An 18997-nucleotide genomic window follows, 5' to 3' on the forward strand; every position below is an offset into this window, starting at 1 on the left:
GTTTCCAACCAAAATAAAAATACCCAATGGTTCTTTTCTTAACTTTTGCTTAAAATTCTCCACTTATAACAAATGCTACATAATGTTAAATTAATAACAAAAAATGATATATAAAAACAGCAGTAGAAATTTTGCCGTGTTTGATTGTGGGGCCTAATGACTTTAACATTAATCAAATTTTGACATTTCAAGACAAAAAAAATGCATTTCCGGAAAAATATTAAACAAACAAATTGCAATACCATTCTAAACTTGAAAAGAAAATACCCTCACGACTTTACTGTATTTTATATAACGTTTATTACACAACTCATGCAAAATCCATAGCCTCACTCACGGTTTCAAATCTTAACGGAAATTCTCCTTAAATGTGGGCGTGTTTAGAGTATCAAGTCGTGCCAAAAAGTAATGCCTTTTTTAAGATCATTTCAAAACGGAAAAAATCGCCCGATTAAAAATTGGAAATTTTCAAAAAAAAAATTAATCAAGATAAGAAGAACGTATATATATTAACGTCAGGACGCTGTCATAGCATTTAGATTAAGGTTTTGAAAAAACCCTTTATTAGTAAACATGTGTTTACGGAACAACAGCAATTGTATTAAGGGAACGGCGTTGTATATCACGTCGAGTTTTCTGAGTCAAGTTATCAACGACCCGAAAGATTTAGTTTAATGTCAGTTTAAGAGATTAGGTGATATAACGAATAACCTTTCTGCTCGATGTCTAACATTCTAATTAAAACGTATTTAGCCTATCTCCGAATCAACACAAACAGAACGGAAATGCTACAAAATTGAAACTATAATATTAATAGATATAATGGGTGAAAAAATTTACATATACTGTTTACCTGTATTGAACTTTGATTAAAATGTGTGTTTGTTGTTGTAATATCGACGCTTGTATATACAAAAATTTGACATTTTGATAAAACTTTAGATTTTACGTACGAGGGTTATAAGATTTTGCGTAGGTTTTTAAAAATGTCACTAAACAACGTAAAAATGATAAAATTATAACAACTACTTAATATCCAAAAGTAGATTTTTTAATTTATAAAATTTTGACAAAAATGTTTTTTCTTTAAATGAAATATTATTACATATAGTTTACAACTATGGCAAAAATGTATTTATATAAAAGCAAATTTTACGTGTTGTTGCGTTATTTAGAATTTAGAATTTTAAACGACACTGGAAATTTCACTTTAAATTAAATTATTTTAAAATTCAGCAAAATCCGAATCACAATGTGGCTTTTTAATCATTTAAAAAAAAATTATATTACCAAAAATAAAATACAGATTTAGTCAGTTCTAATAATAAAAAAACGCTTTTAGAGAATTATCGAAAAAATTAAATTTAGCAAAAATAAATTTTATATTAAAATATTTCTACAAAAATATTAGAGTAGAATAAATAATGTTGTATTAACCAACCTTTAATATTTGTCCTTTATATTTTTATATAAAATGCAACAGGTTAAAAAAGGTAAACAAGGCTTTTTTGTTTGTATTCGATGGACTTTTAAACAAGGTTTCACAGCAAATGGTTAAGAGATCTAAACTCGTAGGTTATTAAGATTGGCGTCGAGCAATTAGAACAAGTCTGCACAAAACCGAAAGCAAGCAGCCTGCTAATTTCTGAACACCTTTCATTGCGCATTTACGAAATTGTTTTATTTGTTTAAGAAAACGAAGACCCAGCGTCGCCATATACGTTGCCGTGCCTCTCGTTTTTATCTCACTTTCTCCCCGCCTTTCTCTTTGGTTCTCTCGCGGGGAGAGATTTTTTTCCCTATATCGTACGCGAAAAGTTAGTGCTCGCGAGATATTCTTGACTACTAATCAAAAGCGTAGTACGGAGCACATACATGCTTTGTGGGCGCTCGTAAAAGTATAATGACTTATATAATTTATTAAATTAATCAATTACTGTTTTTTAAATAAGGTATTTAGATTTGTCTGTAAAGTAACTTGAAAAATTTTGCTAGGAAAATTGTCAACTGCAAGCGTTGCATATGATGCTAATTCCGCAACCGGTTGGACTGGGCCACACCGAAACACACAAGCCACCAAACTACTTCATCAACCCAGCCCGGACGCCGCCTTCGATTTTGACCGGAAATCTGTCCAGCGCGCCTGGCAACATTACGAGCGAAACACCGCAGGCCGCCGGGACGTATCCGACGGGAGAAGGAGGCCTTATTCCCGGCCGAATGCAGCCAGAATTACCGGGATTAGGAATGTATTCAGGGCAGGCCGGTTCGTCGGCTCTTGGATCCCCCGTCAGTTACGGATCCACACCAGGATCAGTAGGGGCCGCACCCGGACTTATGGCGCCCCATTACGGCACGACAGGAATTGATCCCACGCCATATTACCCCTCTTTGGTAAGTGAAAATTTTATATTTCAAAATGGCGACATTAGTTTACGTCCACCCAAATAACAAAAATTAAATTTTGAAGATTTTTCAAATAAAAAAAATGAAATTATATCCTTATTTGCGTTTCCAATTTTAAAGTTAACGCGTAACCCTAGCCTGGGTTCAATGTTATTGTTATCTTAATCAATACAATATGTATAACACGAAGATTACATAAGTAGATTAGACGGCGTATAAACAAAAATAAAGTGAAATTATTGGGATACTAAAAATAAATTATTAAATTTAATCTTGTGGTTATCTTCTTATTAAAAGACATTTCTAAATTCGCAAAATTTTTATTTTGGATGAATATTAAATTATAGGATAGCCATTTTATTTCATAACTTTAGTTTTTTATGAGCAATTAATAAAAAGTTTTATTAATATTGTAATGTGGCTTTAACATTTTGTAAAATTAAACAGTAACCAAAGCTCACAAAAAGGTTATTATAATTTGGAGTATTCTGTAAGAATTTTAAAGTAAGATATATTTTTAAAACTGAATGCTTGTGTTTTTGTGTTTGTTATTAGTTTTGCGTAATTTTTTATGGTAAAACTTAATTGGCTAACTTGAGAGCACACACAAAAAAAAATACCAACTAAAAACTGCAAATTGAAGAGCGCTTTTTAATTTAACCAATTGCCAATTATAAGGCAATCACGCTTAGGCTACCGACAATCACTGTCACCCGAACTAATTAATCGTTTTTGCCTCATTTCTACTCGCGCTCAATTTGAAGCAGTCATTTTTATGCGGTTTTTGACTTTTTGTCGTCTGCCAGAGTTTGTGCGTAGCGGGGTATAGGTGCCCGAAGCGTGTTATTTTTCATTATTGGATCATTATTAAATACCAGGCCAATAATTAATGGCCGCATATTACAGAAGAGAGAGAGAGTCGCGAAAGTTCAAATTAAATATAGAGTTTTCGGTGTTTTTAATAAATAGTTAGGTATTTTTCTGCAAACACTTGAGAAATTTACATTTAAATTTTAAACAGTTTAATAGTTAGTATATAGATCGGTTAAATATCTTCAAAATATTCAAATTCAAATATCCTTTTTTGTACAAAATTTTAAAAAATTAAATAAATAAATACCAATAAAATATAATTTTTTTAATGTGTTTACAAGTACAATTAAAAATTAAAAATTTAATATAATGAATTTCATAATTTTTCCATTTTAAAATGATATATGACTTAAGCCATTTATCTGTAATATTGCTTTAAAATCACAAAAAATTTAAATGTTAACTATTTTTTTTAATTTTTTAGGGTCCCACTTACGACATGGGTTCAGGGGGCGGTGAAATGTGGACAGGAGGATATGCCCAGCCCCCGCCCGGGTACTACCCCTACGAAAATACGTTTGGACCCCAATACCCATACGACAGGTAACATAAAAAATTAATTTAATTTTTTTGATTAAAGTTGCAATATTTTTGTTGGGGAATTACATTAATTAAATTGAAATTATTACTTAATTAAAAGGACAAATAAGTTGAATAAATCATTTACAGACTTTCTAAATTACTGCATTTTACATATTAGCCATATAATAAAATAGTTTGAGTTATTTAAATCCAATTTTTAAACCCCCACAAAACAAAATAAATTAACCTTTTGCGTTTCATTTAAATATATTATCAGATCGCATCCTGAATTAAATAAAAACCACATAAATAAAACTTAATGAATAATAAATAAAGCTAATAGAAAACGCATTAATTATTCCAACTGTAAAAGATGAAATGAAAGAATTCCAGAACGAAATGTGACATCCGTCTAATTTAGTGAAAGTTTTAATTTTGTGCCAGATATATTTTGCACAATTTTAATTAATATTAATATGGTTTATCATAAAATTATTTTTAACACTTTGCAATGATTGTGGCAGTAGAATTTTTGATCTGTTAGAAGTATTAATTTACATAAAAAAAAACTTCTTTGCTGGGAGTGCCAAACATTTTTACAGTATTACAATATAAAACCTTTAATATTAAATTATTTTAACACGCCCCGTACACAATTTATTAAATTTATTTCGGCAAATAAGTTAAATATTGCGTAATCGAATCAACCTTAGAAAATAGAAGCGCCAAGTTACTCGAAAAACAAATCATGTTAATAAAACAAAGAGTATACTACATGCATAGTAAAAGTCATTAATGCAACTAACATAACTAGCCCCATTCCCACATAACAAAAAGACAGCATACTGTTATGTTAAATATACCAGTCGATAGCCCACCCACGGTCGGAATTTTAATTGTCGTAATATGGTCGCAACTCTCAACTAATATTTGCCCGCAAAAATTTACCCGAGCACTAAGCTTTATTATATATATATATAGCATATGCTATAATATGTTGTTCAACAAAACGACCCTGGTCCAACAGTGGAAAATTTCACGGGAAAGCCACGGTTGTCGAGGCGGGGAAAGACGAGCGTGTGAACCGACGTCGTGGTAAACGCTGAGATAGATTATTCGGGGAGGCAAGATGAAGTAAATTGAAAACTATGCGGATATCAATTGCCAACGCGAATTGATGTATAATAAATATAATATGCATGATGACTTGAGTTAATATTCGACCTCTAAATCGCGATCGTTGTATACAAGGAGGAGTTATTGCTGTTTTATGACCTAAAGTATGTTGAATAAAAATTTAATGACAGTGAACTTAAAGAAAACAAGATTAATACCAAAAGATCTTGATATAAACTATCAAAAAAAAAACGATTTAATATTGCCGCATTTTTTTCCTTCCAAAATGGCCTCTAAATACACGAAACCAAAAACCCAATGAAAGGGATCTTTTAGACAGATAGAGAAATATATGAAGGTTTTCGCGCCGGCGGTCATCGACCTTAGCAAAATCACACAGAGGGCACATTGTCTTAACTTTCAAATCCCTATCAACTTCGCCCTATATGAGACTGGTTGTATTTAATCATTCCTTCCTTGTTAGCTCACCTATACGTCATAATTTACCGAAAGCCATCAGTGGGCGATTAATGAATTATTTGTTTGTTGACATGTCTGGCTGTAGGTCTTGGTAATTTCGCAGATTGACATGTCATATGTAAATGATAAAAAACCACACCCAAGGAGAAGTACAGAACTCTTTGGTAATTGGAATAGTGCCACCTTTATCTAATGTGCCCCCAACTGACTGGAGGCTATTAACACACTAATTCATCAGCAAAATTCCCTTTAAGCATAATATTTTTTTCACATAAATAAACCCAAACTGTATTGTTTTTATAGTAGGTATTGCGGAATGGATATCAACGATGGGGTAAGAAGGAAGAATGCTACCCGGGAGTCGACTAACACGTTGAAGGCATGGCTACAAGAACACAAAAAGAATCCCTACCCGACTAAAGGAGAAAAAATCATGTTGGCAATTATAACGAAAATGACTTTAACTCAGGTATGCTTTTAAACAATAATGAAACACGCTGTGGTGTTAGGAAGAACGTACATGCTTAAAAATATGCATCTGTTTACTTATCTTAAAGAATAATCAATATACAAATCAAGCCCAGACGCACGACTATGGTTGCTAATGATTTTCTAAAGCACGATTCTTAAACGTTTATTTAATGTTTTTCTCAGAGATTGATCCAGAGTTAAAAATAGCTAGGACAGGTTTTTATCTGTATGGTTGCTTAATGCGATTATAGTTTGAGAAAATAAACATAGTGTTTATAGGGGCCTTGTGGAAAGCACGCTTTTCGTAAACCGTACGAAATTGCAATTTTCTACATATAAACAGAGTCAAAAATATCTAGGGCAAATATTTTTTAAAAATAAATAAAAAAGGAAAACAACCTGACTGGTAAAAATCAAGACTTTCATACCATGAAGTTGCATAAGGGTGTTAACAATTTTGAAAAAGACCTTTTTTTAAAAGTAATTTGGCTATAAATAGGACCAGGAATCAATTAAATGAACTGTATTACAATAGAAAAGATTTCAGTAACTGTAAAAAAAAATATTTTACAGGTGTCGACTTGGTTTGCAAATGCGCGACGTCGTCTGAAAAAGGAAAACAAGATGACCTGGATCCCAAAGAATCGATCCAACGAAGCTGGAAGTGAGAAGAAGGATGGAGACGAGGAAGACGAGGAGGATGACGATATTTGCTCCCAAACTCCGGACCTAGGTATTTATTTTACTGCGAAGTATTAAATGGGTACTGACTTCAATGGCAAAAGATTAAAGAGAAACTTTAGTAAAATATTTTATGGAAAATATTAAAGGGGAACTGAACTTTTTAATAAGCAGATCTTGGGCTTTGGACTTTACCCTAAAAAATCGATTACATTACAGACTTGGAAATAACCACAGTTAAAACTACTACTTATTTATGTATTGGTCTAACTGTAATATAGCTTACATGTACAGTTACCCTATAAACATGTTACATGAACTCGAAAGCATGGCGAAACCAAACCCTGTGACGTAATCGACTCCTAAAGTCAAAGTCCAATGGCCAAAAACATCTAAATATTTTTATGTTTTGTTTTTTCGTAGATAGCAAACCAGACGTTAGTCAATCCATGGATTCCGACGACTCAGCAGACAGAGGCGAAGTGACTAGCACTAACAACGGTGACGTCACAAACCCACATACACGTGACCTTGCTTCGTACGCAGGAGCGAACAACGAAAATAGCAAACTGGACGTCGAGGGCGGTGTACAGGGAAATCACCAACGAGCGGGTGATTTTTCTTTTCCACCACCTCCCCCGCTTTCAAACAATTCAGAAACATCGCATCCGTCAAGATACGAAGGCAGCGAAGGTTCGAATCCTACCATCTGGTCGCCGGTCAATGATGCCGATCCGTCGTCTTACAGGGCGCCTTTAGAGCAATCGGTAATGGCCAACGCGCCATACCAGCATTACCAAACTACCGACCATTATTCTTCATCGACCAGAGCCCTTCCCAACCACCCGATGATTAGTCCATGTCGTATACCAGCGCAATCCTGGGCTACTGGGCCGTTTCACAACATGTCTACTTCAATGACTGGTAGTGTATCAAGCCCATGCGAACAAGACTTGAGACGGGAGCGCGAGCAGGACTCTAACGAGTACAGCCAGTCCAGGCAGTTTGGTAACGATGCAATGTACGCCCGGCTTTCTTGTGCCGAACAATACGGGCCTCCTCAGGGTATGTACAACCCGGCTAAGCCTGGCGAAATGGCGTCATCGCTAAGTCCAAATCCAACGAGAATGACGTCAGGCACACATGACGTAAAATCACCATACTCATACTCAGGGTACCCAAACTCCGAATATTACCCAGATCGGGTGCTACCCCCGCCCCTCCCGGGCCACGTACAACCGTACTACCCCCGTTCAGACATTTCCCAAAGGTATAACCCCAACATCTTCACCCAGTCTGGGGAAACCAAGCCGCCGGTTACCCTGGCAGATAACTCTCCGGCCCCCGGGATCACGAATTCGCCGTCTAAGAGACACGCAGCGGCGCATTCGCCCTACTATGAATCAGCGACCATGACTGTATCGTCATCACAATCCGATTCCAATTCCTACCAAGCCCCATATTTTCAACAGCACGACGAAATAAGAACAGGCAACCTTCCTACTGCGCATGCGCCCTACACTATTCGTAAGTTTAACATAAAACGTGCTAACACTTTTGTAAAAACAATAGAATTAAAATTTTTGCACGAAGTACTTTAGGGAAGGTATGACTAAAGATAATATCCATAGGATAAGACCTTTTTCCTAGAACAATTCGAAGGTGTTTTTTTTCTAATACATAAATTGTAATCTTAAGTGTTTGATTTTTTGGTAAGATTAATTAAAATCCGTAGTTCAATAGTTTACTCAAGTTTTTATTAGCTTTTTAAAACGTTGACTTAAAATGAAAGTGTTGTAAACGTTTTCAAAATGTTACAGGTTCTCCGAATCAAGAAAGCCCAACCGTGGATCTTAACATTTCTACTCGGTAAGTTTATCTTACAATTATACAACTCATACAGTATATATTTATATAATAAAGGAGCCAAACCAGTTTACTATTCGGGTATTTTTACATGCAGTTATTACAGCTTCCTATTCTCATAATAACCAGCAAACCACACGCGACTGCCTTTCGAAATAAGGCGTTAGAAGGCAATATGAGAATGGGCTTGACATGCACAGTCAGATTCGCTTTAGCCTTTACCAGCGCTTAGGTTATGGCAACGCTGTGTTATGGCAACATTGTTCTGTAAACACCCAGTTCTATAACGTAAACGGTGCAGGCTTGAGTGGCGATTGTGAGAACGGTTCCTTCTCATGCGATGCCAAGGGAGAATTTAAATTATGTTGTGATGGTTGCGAATGGTACCACCGAAAATATAAAGCCGAAATTTTCGAATAATTTTAACCTGATTTTTTTTAGAATTTGTGGAATTGTTGGTTATGTTCAAAATGGCATTTAAGCTATGGTATTTAGGGAATGTTCGTTGAAATTGTTTTATTGTTGCACCCCCGGCGTTAAGCTCTATAGGCTATATATGAACTTAGATTTAGAAAAAAAAATTTAAAAACAAAAATATATATGCTAATATACTGCTGGATGTTACTCCGTCGGCCTTTTCGTGTTTGTTTAGAGTTCCTTAAAAGCTGAGTAAGTTTATTTACACAAAACGGATAAAAATGCGGACAGACGGAGACGCAGGATTCGGCCGGAATCGCGCGATTTATTTCCGCCGGGCATTTTACTAGACACGGCGTTGCGACCTCTAGATTCACTGGCGCCTACCCTAAAGGGTTCCTAATCGGTGTGCCCATACACCACAGTCATAAACTACGTGTTCGTAATTCCTGATTATCGGGGATTGATAGAGTAACGCGTATGCGTCGAAATAAGCCGGCGCCATGCGCTGCAGATTCGATACAAAGTCTACGACTCTTAACGATTTAGAAATCGCGCAATATTTTGCAAGACTTATCGGGTTTGTAATCCTGCGATTTTCGATCATTAGCTGTTCGGCGATCTTTTAAATATAAACAAATTGTAGGTATTTTTATAACGCCTTAGACAATAATTGCCGTATAGCTTTAAATGCAAGCTTTTTATACCGCATCATCCAGTTGATAGTTAAAAGCTATTTGCATGCATAATAAAGCCCTAAGCGTATTTACATTTAACCGAGGCAACGTTTGTAGGAGAAATGGTTTAAGGAATTATTTTTCACGTAGGCAAAAAATTAATTTGCATATAAACCTACAAAAACAACAACAACACCTTTTTAAAAATTGTTTATCATGAAAAACAACAACAACGCTTGTTTGTTAGCAAAAATGTACGTAATACAATTTTCAAACCGACTTTCAAACTCTTATTTTCTCTGATCTAGCTAAATTTATTTTTTTAGAAAAGGCAAAATGTCAGCCTTTGTTCTGGCTTTACCACCAACTAGATTTTTATTTCCCATAGATATTAATATTTAAGTTGTTGACATGGCAATAACATATACAAGACACGTGATTAGAAGCGAATTTGAAACTAATAAATAGACCTTTGATTGCGACTCGATTTCGGTCACGACTTTAGTATTGTGTGGTTTCAAAGTCAAAACAAAACCCAGCCTAATCTGTATATGATGCAATAACTTAATCGCATTTTTACCGGTTAAGAGAGCTAGGCTAAGCGTATTAGGGCCTGTCGCAGGTCGCATGGGAAAATACATGACAGGTTAAATCGTGAGGAATGGACATCACGACCTTTTAAATCGTAAAATAACAAAAACTAATCTAGGCTTAATGAACGTCCACGTCAAAATTAAGTAATTTCGTCAAGTTTAGGGCTAAAGACGTCCAGTTAAGTCATCGGTCACGTTTTCAAATTTAATATTCACATAGCGACAAGGCAATTTTTGGCAGAAGTCCTACTTATAAGACAATTTGACCGTCCTTGTGTTAGCCTATAGGCTGGTAAACAAGATGAAAGCAGCGCACGCACCTGACTTGATCTACGGCAATTAAGTTCAAAATTACAGCCTTGCGACTGGAATGTCGAAAGTAACTTTAACGCGGTCGCTCAGGCACTTGTAATTATCCTCATATCAAAGATGAACATTTGACCTTGTTTCAGTTTTTGGCACGACGCAAAATATCTTAGGTCGCGCGCTTACCCAAAAATATATATATATATATTTTTATAACAAGTCGTTTAACATACAAAATAAAATAATTGAAAATTAATATACACAATGCAAAAACGGTAAAACGGAAATTGCAAAAACTTACGGTAAAATATGCCTAACCGCTCAATTGTGACCAGTAATTAAAACTTTGCAACAAAATGGCAAACAAACTAATTTTTTTTTCTAACTTTGACACTACGCGTTAACTACATAGTATGCTAGTGCACAAAATTTTAAAATAATTTAATAAAAGTTAGGTTTGGTACCAAATCCTAAAAATATTGACCGCATTTATTAAAGATGTATAGAAACATATGTTAAAGATTATTAAAAATTTTGCACGTCCATTATCAATATTGATTTTTTTTTGTTTGCATTTTCTGATTAAGAAGAATAGGAAAGAAAGTTAATTTATTTATCAAAAATTAACAAAACATTTATAAAATTTTCAAATGGTTTAGTACAAGATATAAATTAAATTTAAACATTTTTTTCTTTAACAGAGAATAAAACAACAGCGGCCACAAAACACGTGATCAAAATTACGTCATAAAAAGTGACATCATGTCGACAAGATGACCGATCACGAGGGGTCATAGAAAAGGAGGTGCAAAGGGGTGTGGCCCAACTTTAAAAAGAGGCAATAAACAAACTAGACCGTAAGACGCCGTTCAAAAATATTCATCCGCCATTTTGTTCAGATTTTACAGCAGAACAAATGTTATTCCGCGAAGCGCTGCGTTTCAATAATTACTTGGAATAACAAATTACACTTAGTAACGTTTTCGGATTAATTTGTAATTGTAATGGCCGGCGTGAAATGATATAACCAAACACCACTAAGTAAAAATCGCATTACGTTATGGATTAAATAGTCTGATATTCTAACCATTCTTAATCATATTATTATTTATTTATCTTTAAAAGTGATACTCTTACACTAATCCTTCAAATCAAGAAAAATGTCCTTTAATTTTTGTAACCTTTTTGAACGTGTCCATATTTAAGCAATTTATCATTAGGTAATTTCAGTAATTTTTGATTTTATCAATATTTTTTTATTATTTTTGGTTGACCAATATTGTTATTAACGTTTTCATTAAAAGTTTCAACGATCTTTAACCGTGTATTTCGTTTAAGGACAGGCAGTTATACGTTTACACCTATTTAGAAAAAAATAACAAATACATAACCCTAACTAACTAGAAGCAGAAATACTAACGGCTAAGTTATTTATAAACAAAAGTTTTATTGATTTATGACACAATATTTAGGCACTTAAAAGCTTTTAAGATTTGGTTTTAAGTAATATCATTATATTTTAATTAAGCCTTAAAAAATTGTGTCACAAATTATTCATAACATTAATTTGCGTATAGCCTTTGCATATATACCGCCAGCAATTAAATTCGAAATAAATCAAATACAAAATGACACACAAGTTAAAATTTCCAGTACCACTACGCCTTAATAAAACCACGTACAAGTTCTTATAAGGTAAAGCAAGCCCATTCAATCTGAGATTAATAAAACCGTAATAAGCGCGCCTTGTTTTGGTGTTTATACAGCACACAATAAACCTATAGTTATGTCATCGGTCTGAACTCTGCACATATATATATATATGCTACTGTCAACAAGTTCATTTATGTGTCATAGGTCTTAAGTTAAGACAAAAATAACTTAAAAATTAAGAAATACGAATATAATTTGACGTTTTTGTGCTTGGCAAAAACATATTGAATCATTAGCTGAAAATGTATCTTTAGCAAGCCTTTATACTTAGACCACTAAGCATATTAAACGTTAAAGACTAAGTAATAAATTACACGTTTTATTTATTAATGCTCTGCTATCTAGAAATGTATGCTTAATAATAAAGGTAATACACAAATCAGTTTTCCTATTCAAGAAACTGTTTTTCCCATTTAAAGTTATAACAACATTTGAATTTAGATTAATAGGCATGTTAATTTATCAAATATATCATATTTAAAGAAAGTCTTGCTTCATCAAAATAAATATTACCATTTGCAAATTACTAGTGAGAATATATTTAACTAAAGCGGTGTCACAGCGACCTCTGACGGACAGTATTTTAAGGTGGATCATTTAAAAATAACAAACGCATGAGTCACGCAATAATTAATTCGACATGCACCAACACAAAGTTTAAAAGTGATTCACGTAAAAAACTTGTTTTTTATATAACACTTACAAAAATAAAGGATAAATCCAAAAAAATATATCTTACTACATTTATAACTGGTACCAAAACTGTTAAAATATTAACATCGTTTACTCCTGGTTTTAGTAAAACATAATATTTTAGTCGATAAAGCAATATATTTTAGTGTAATATGTACAACAGTTATTTAAATATACTACAAAATAACATGATAACTTACGTATCAGCTTGAATATAGCATCTTTCTCAAAAAATGTAAGGTATACAGTTTCTCAAACATGATGTAGTTTTGTTTTGCAGTATTTCTACAACCCTACATAATAACTTAAACTAAGAAATTTAGCCTAAACTTGCTAAAAAAATTAAGTTAGTTTGTATAGTAATACATAACAACAATATATACGTGTTTACCAATACAAGATCCCGTCTTACAATGCATAATCACATATTATTACAATACAATATCGCATATTATCTACACAACATCGCATAATAAGTAAGTAATTTACGCTATTATATAATTACGATGCCTGTTAAAGCATTAGCCTACTGACTCACCTATTAGTAAGGCATTCTTGTATATAAAACGTTAAACAGGAATTCTATTATTAATCGCAGTATCTTAAGGCCAAAACGTTTAGGCGAACGTACGTGTTTTGCCTAAAAGGAAAAATGTCCGCCCGTTTGTTTTGTTAAAAATTTGCTCAGCTAAAGTTGTTTAAAATAACGCATGTTACTAAAGAGAAAGCTTAATACTCATCACTAATTTGTTTTTAGATGTCGCTTTATCAAAGATTTAAGAGATCAGCTAATAAGGGGATTTTCTTAGCCTGCTAAGAACAACATTTACACAGTAGCTCTGCCCAATGATCATACAGGGTTGTATGATCATTGCTCTGCCAAACATTTTCGTGGCTAAGTAACGAAAAAACACACAATCAAAATGCTTTACTACAAAGTGTATGTATTGCAAAAAACTGTTTATCGATTGGAAGTATTATCAACAACCATAATTTTAAAAATAAAATTTGAAATTTGTTTTTGTTTTTTAGTAATATGTTTATTCAGTAAATTAGGGATATACTTATAAATAATAGGGGCGGTTACCTAACCAACCTACAAAATCCATATTATGAATACATTTTTTAAATATTTGTGATAAAAGAAAGTTAAAAATAGGGGTTATTTTGCTCAAATCCGTATTTTGAATATTTAAACTTATTAACAGGAACAGTCTTTTTTTTCACGTGTCAGCACTCTCATATCTTTACCCACGTGTTCCTTAACCCTTTACATCAATAAAAAGTTGACACCGAAAAATTGTAGCCTTTAATCTTAATTTACCAATGTTTCGTAGTTCAGACATCTTACTAATATGTTTACGAAATTTTGCGGTTTTAACCACGACTTTAAACTCATTTGCACCTTGCTTACGTGTTGTGATTTTGATACCTAGTAACTATTACCGCAAAAACTGGTTTTCAGTGTGAAAGAAGCCTAGTTTTAAGATAACAAATTTCAGTTCAGGCCTACTGGTAACCTGCTAGTACGTACAGCTTTGTCTATGATTCAACTGAATAATGTAACGGGTTTTGTTATAAAATCACTTAATTTTATTATGTAATCACAGTTGTATTAACTTAATTGTCCTTATTCAAATAGAATCAAGGTTAAACACAATACATATATACAATAACGCAATATAATATAATATCCCTATTCCAAATTTAACTAAAAGATTATACTAAACTATCAGATCAAAAGCATACACTAAAAGTACCAACACTTTACAAAAACGATAAGAAAAGTGGCTCATAGATAAGGTAAATTAGAGCCACAAGGTAAGTTAGAGTCCCCGAGGAAGTGTAAGCGTCAAAAAGCGCACAAAGTTCGCTACATTCCTCCCTTCCCAATATTTAAATAAGAAGATAATCAATACATTACACAAGTGATATACATTAAAACTACATAAACATTAACACGCACCACATAATACAAATAATAAAACGATAATCAAAATGCGAACTTTATAAAGACGAAACAACAACCATTTAACGAAGAGAAATAATGATATATACAACGATAATAATAACAATGAAGTAAATACGATAACAATATTGAATATATATTTATAAAGGAAAGTACGGTAGGTTTTTAACGATAACGATGTGGTATATTAATGTTGCGGCCTCTGCGCGAGGTTGGTAATTTAATACCATCAATAATAGTTTAATAGTTTGTACCGGTGTATTGCTTTGACCATTATTGTTTCGATACCAGTTGGTTGGCAATTTTAAACTATAACGCCATAACCGGTTTCGATTCACGACTTTTGATTGATGTTTTGGTGAACGTCTGATTCGGTACACCACGTCGTTAATACGCTTAATTATCTTAAATGGACCTTGCCACGGCGACGACAGTTTTGGGGATAGACCCTTTTTTCTTTGGGGGCAATGCAGCCATACAGGTTCCTGTTCGTTTAGTAACTTTGTCGCAGTTGAACGATCGTAATACTTCTTCATTTTTTGGCCGGATAAATGTAGTTTTGTTCGAGCAAATTCGTGAGCTTCATCAATGTTGATTTGAGCTTTTTTGGCAAATTCCCACGCTGAATATTTAGTGATTTCCGGTCGACCGAATATAAAGTCTGTAGGTAAATTTATTTCCCTGCCAAACATTAGTTTGGCGGGGGTATGCTCTGTACTTTCATGTACTGCTGTACGATATGCCATTAATATATATGGCAGTTGTTGATCCCAATCGCGTTGGCCTTTTTCTACGAACATTGCTAACTGAGCCTCCAAAGTTCGATTAAATCGTTCGACCATTCCGTCTGCTTGCGGCCAATATGGTGTGGTTCTGGTCTTTACAATATCAAAAGCTTTCATCATTTCTTTAAACAGGTGGGACTCGAAGTTGGAACCTTGATCGCTTATAATTTCGCAAGGCACTCCGAACCGTAGAAAGAATTGCTCTATAAGTAGTTTAGCCACTGTAGCAGTTTCTTGGTTCGGCATCGGGTATGCTTCTGGCCACTTTGTGAAATAATCCATTACCACAAGAATGTATCGATTACCCAAATAAGATGTCGGTAATGGCCCCATTACGTCAATGGCTACTCTTTCTAATGGATAGCCCACCTGGTGTAATTTCATTGGCTCTTTTTGTTTATTTAAAGGTCCTTTTCTTGAAGCGCACTTGTAACAGGTTTTGCAATGAGCTGCAACATCCGTCTGGCTATTATTCCAATGAAATTTTCTCCGCAATCGTTCTTTTGTTTTTTTAATACCAAAATGTCCGGAGCTTGCATTTCCATGCATTAAATCCAGAATTAGTTGTTGGTGGCACTTGGGCACAATTAGTTGCATTGTTGTTTCTGTACCACTGGAGTTTTCCTATGCCCGATACAATATACCATTTTTTACGACAAGCGAAGCCCATTGATGGTAATATGATTTAGCTGTTTGGCTTAAGGATGACACTTGGCACCAGTCGGGTCGAACATCGCTGGCTTCCTTCCACAGCAGAATACATTTTATGTCGGGGTCGCCTAGCTGAGCCTCACGCAGATCAGTGTCGGAAACGGTGTTTGAGATACACGAATAAACACAAGTATCAATTGGTAAAAAATTACTTTCTGCTCGATTACAGTAGTTGCAGTTATCACCTATGCATGGTCTGCGCGACAATGCATCTGCATTATTATGTTGCACACCAGGACGATGAAAGGTTTTAATGTCGTATTGCTCCAGCCTTTCAAGCCAGCGAGCCATTTGACCATCTGGATTTTTAAAATTCAAAAGCCATTTTAGGGAACCATGGTCACTCCTTATGTGCACTGTTCGACCGTAAATATAAAAATGAAAATGTTCTACGGCCCTAACAATTGCCAAAAGCTCTTTCCGGGTTGTGCAGTAGTTTCTTTCTTGCCTTGAAAAGGCTTTTGCATAATATTCAATAACACACTCGTTACCGGTTTCGTTGCGTTGGCTCAACACAGCTCCTATGGCGCTGTCACTAGCGTCAGCGTCAATTATAAACTGACCGTTAGGGGTTGCAAAGCTTAAAACTGGTGCTGTGATAAGTCCAAGCTTTAAGTTTTTGAAAGAATTTGCGCAATCCCGCGTCCAAACAAACTTTTTATCTTTTTCCAAAAGACCATACAACGGTTGAGCTAAATCCGCAAAATTTTGTATAAATTTTCTATAGTAGGATGCTAATCCCAGGAAGCTCTGCAATTGCTTAAGGCTGGTTGGTTGTGGCCATTCCTTAACAGCTTTTACTTTTTCTGGTGATGTTGATATTCCACTGGCCGAAATGACGTGTCCCAGGTATTCTACTTTATTGCAAAATAAGTTACACTTTGCTGAATTTAGCATAAGGTTAGCGTTCATTAGACGTTTAAAAACTACTTCCAGGTTTTCATAAAGTTGGTTAAACGTTTTAGCGTGAATTAATATATCATCCAAGTATAGGAGACAAACAGAGGATGGTATACCTTGCAACACTTATTGTTCCATCAATCTCTCAAACGTACTTGGACTACCACAAAGTCCAAATGGCATTACGTTAAAATGATATAATCCATTTCCAGTTGAAAAGGCTGTTTTTTCTTTGTCAACTGGGTCAACCAGCACCTGCCAATAACCGCACTTCAAGTCAAGCGTGGCAAACCATTTTGACCCATTGACTGCATCTAATATAGAATCTATTCTTGGCAAGAGATAGGAATCCTTTTTAGTTATATTGTTTAACTGGCGGTAATCCACACAGAACCGAGTTGTGCCATCTTTTTTCTTCACCAATACTACTGGTGAGCACCAAGGACTAAAAGACGGAGAAATTATTCCGTCTTCTAGCATTTTTTTTACAAGCTTGTCAGCTTCTACTTGCTTGGATTGCGGCAACCTTCGCAGCCTTTGTTTTATTGCTGCTGTGTTACCGGTATTAATATGGTGAAAGGTAGAATTCGTAGGAAGTTTTCCTTTAGCATGCCTTACAAAACTTTCAATTAAGTGTTTCACTTTTTTACATTGATCCGAATCTACAAACTTTACGGCTCTTTTTATCATGTTTTGGGTATCGTCGTCATTGGTAAACACGCCTTCGTTTTCTATTTCGATCATTTTTGGGTATGGCTTGTTTCTTGTTACCACTTGAAGTTTTACTTTTTCAAGGTCATTTTGAAGAAAGGTCGATGTAAGATTAATGTTGAAGCGATATTTTTGTAAAAAGTCCAGTCCAATGATTCCTTCTTCTAATATATCCGACACTAACACGTTGTGGTCATAATATATGGCATTGAATCTACACTTGATGGTACAACTTCCTTGCACTGGTAATTTTTCATTGCCTATTCCATTTAAAACGAAGTGTGAAGGCTCCAGCGACAGTTTGGCTGCTTTAAAGGCTTTAAAGCTTAATACCGTGGCGTCAGCGCCGGTATCCACGAGCATAAAAAATTTACAATTATTAATAAAAATATTACAATAAAGTCCATTTTGGCGACTGTTAGTTGTCGCACTAATATTAACAGTTGGGATGTTCTTATTTAAAGTCGAGTGCCATCCCTTAAACTCGACTACTGGCCGTTTCCCTGTCGGCCAAAGCTGCCATTTCGCGCTCGTCTTCCACTTTGGGGTCGTTCATAAACGTTACTTGGCCTTTTGCATAAGGTGTCCGTTAATTCGTTAATGGCTTGGCGCATAGAGATTATTTCGCGAGTAAGGCTTACGTCATCTTCCTGCTCAGAATTTATTGCTCGAATCAGTCGCTCTTTATTGTATCTGGTCCTTCCTTCAATTTCCAATCGTAAAGCTACTTTTAAAGCTTCGTCCATTGAAATGGGACTATACATTTTTATTGTCGAATATAGTTCCCAATTGCTTTTAAGGGCATTGGTGAAGCAATTTGCTTTTAACAAGTCTAGCTGCTCTTTGTCTACGCAGTCGTAAATGGGGCACTGTTTTACGATGTTATTGAGTTCTTCGGCTAAATTCACTAATTTTTCATTTTTTCCACGAACTCTTGTATGCAACAGAGATACCGGGTCAATAAGCTTTTTTCCAAACTTTTGGTCTAACTTCGCACGAACAATTGAGAAGTTTTTTCTTTCTTCGGGGCGTAGGCTGGTTACAACACTCGACGCTGAATTTCTTAGGTGTAGGGCCAATCTAACACCTTTTGAACTTTCTGACCAA

At 34.7% G+C, this 18997-nt stretch overlaps 1 protein-coding gene across 1 annotated transcript; it reads left to right on the forward strand.

Moving 5' to 3' along the window:
* Positions 1-2330: 2330 nt before the first annotated feature.
* LOC145759475 (uncharacterized) lies at positions 2331-11677 on the forward strand. The gene is made up of 7 exons (XM_082573312.1): positions 2331-2394; positions 3704-3822; positions 5701-5866; positions 6442-6601; positions 6973-8076; positions 8370-8418; positions 11110-11677. The coding sequence occupies exons 1-7, from the start codon at positions 2338-2340 to the stop codon at positions 11114-11116; spliced, it is 1662 nt and encodes a 553-aa protein (XP_082429438.1). The 5' UTR covers positions 2331-2337; the 3' UTR covers positions 11117-11677.
* Positions 11678-18997: the final 7320 nt, after the last annotated feature.

This window comes from Corella eumyota, chromosome 7 (assembly GCF_963082875.1).
Source record: "Corella eumyota chromosome 7, kaCorEumy4.1, whole genome shotgun sequence".
NCBI lineage: Eukaryota > Metazoa > Chordata > Ascidiacea > Phlebobranchia > Corellidae > Corella > Corella eumyota.

Bases quoted from the DNA above. Each gene is read 5' to 3' on its own strand.
- LOC145759475 (XM_082573312.1), top strand. From the start codon at position 2,338: ATGGCGCCCCATTACGGCACGACAGGAATTGATCCCACGCCATATTAC. The intron at 3,823-5,700 runs GTAACATAAAAA...TTGTTTTTATAG, and splicing joins CCCCAATACCCATACGACAG to TAGGTATTGCGGAATGGATA. The intron at 8,077-8,369 runs GTAAGTTTAACA...AAAATGTTACAG, and splicing joins GCATGCGCCCTACACTATTC to GTTCTCCGAATCAAGAAAGC.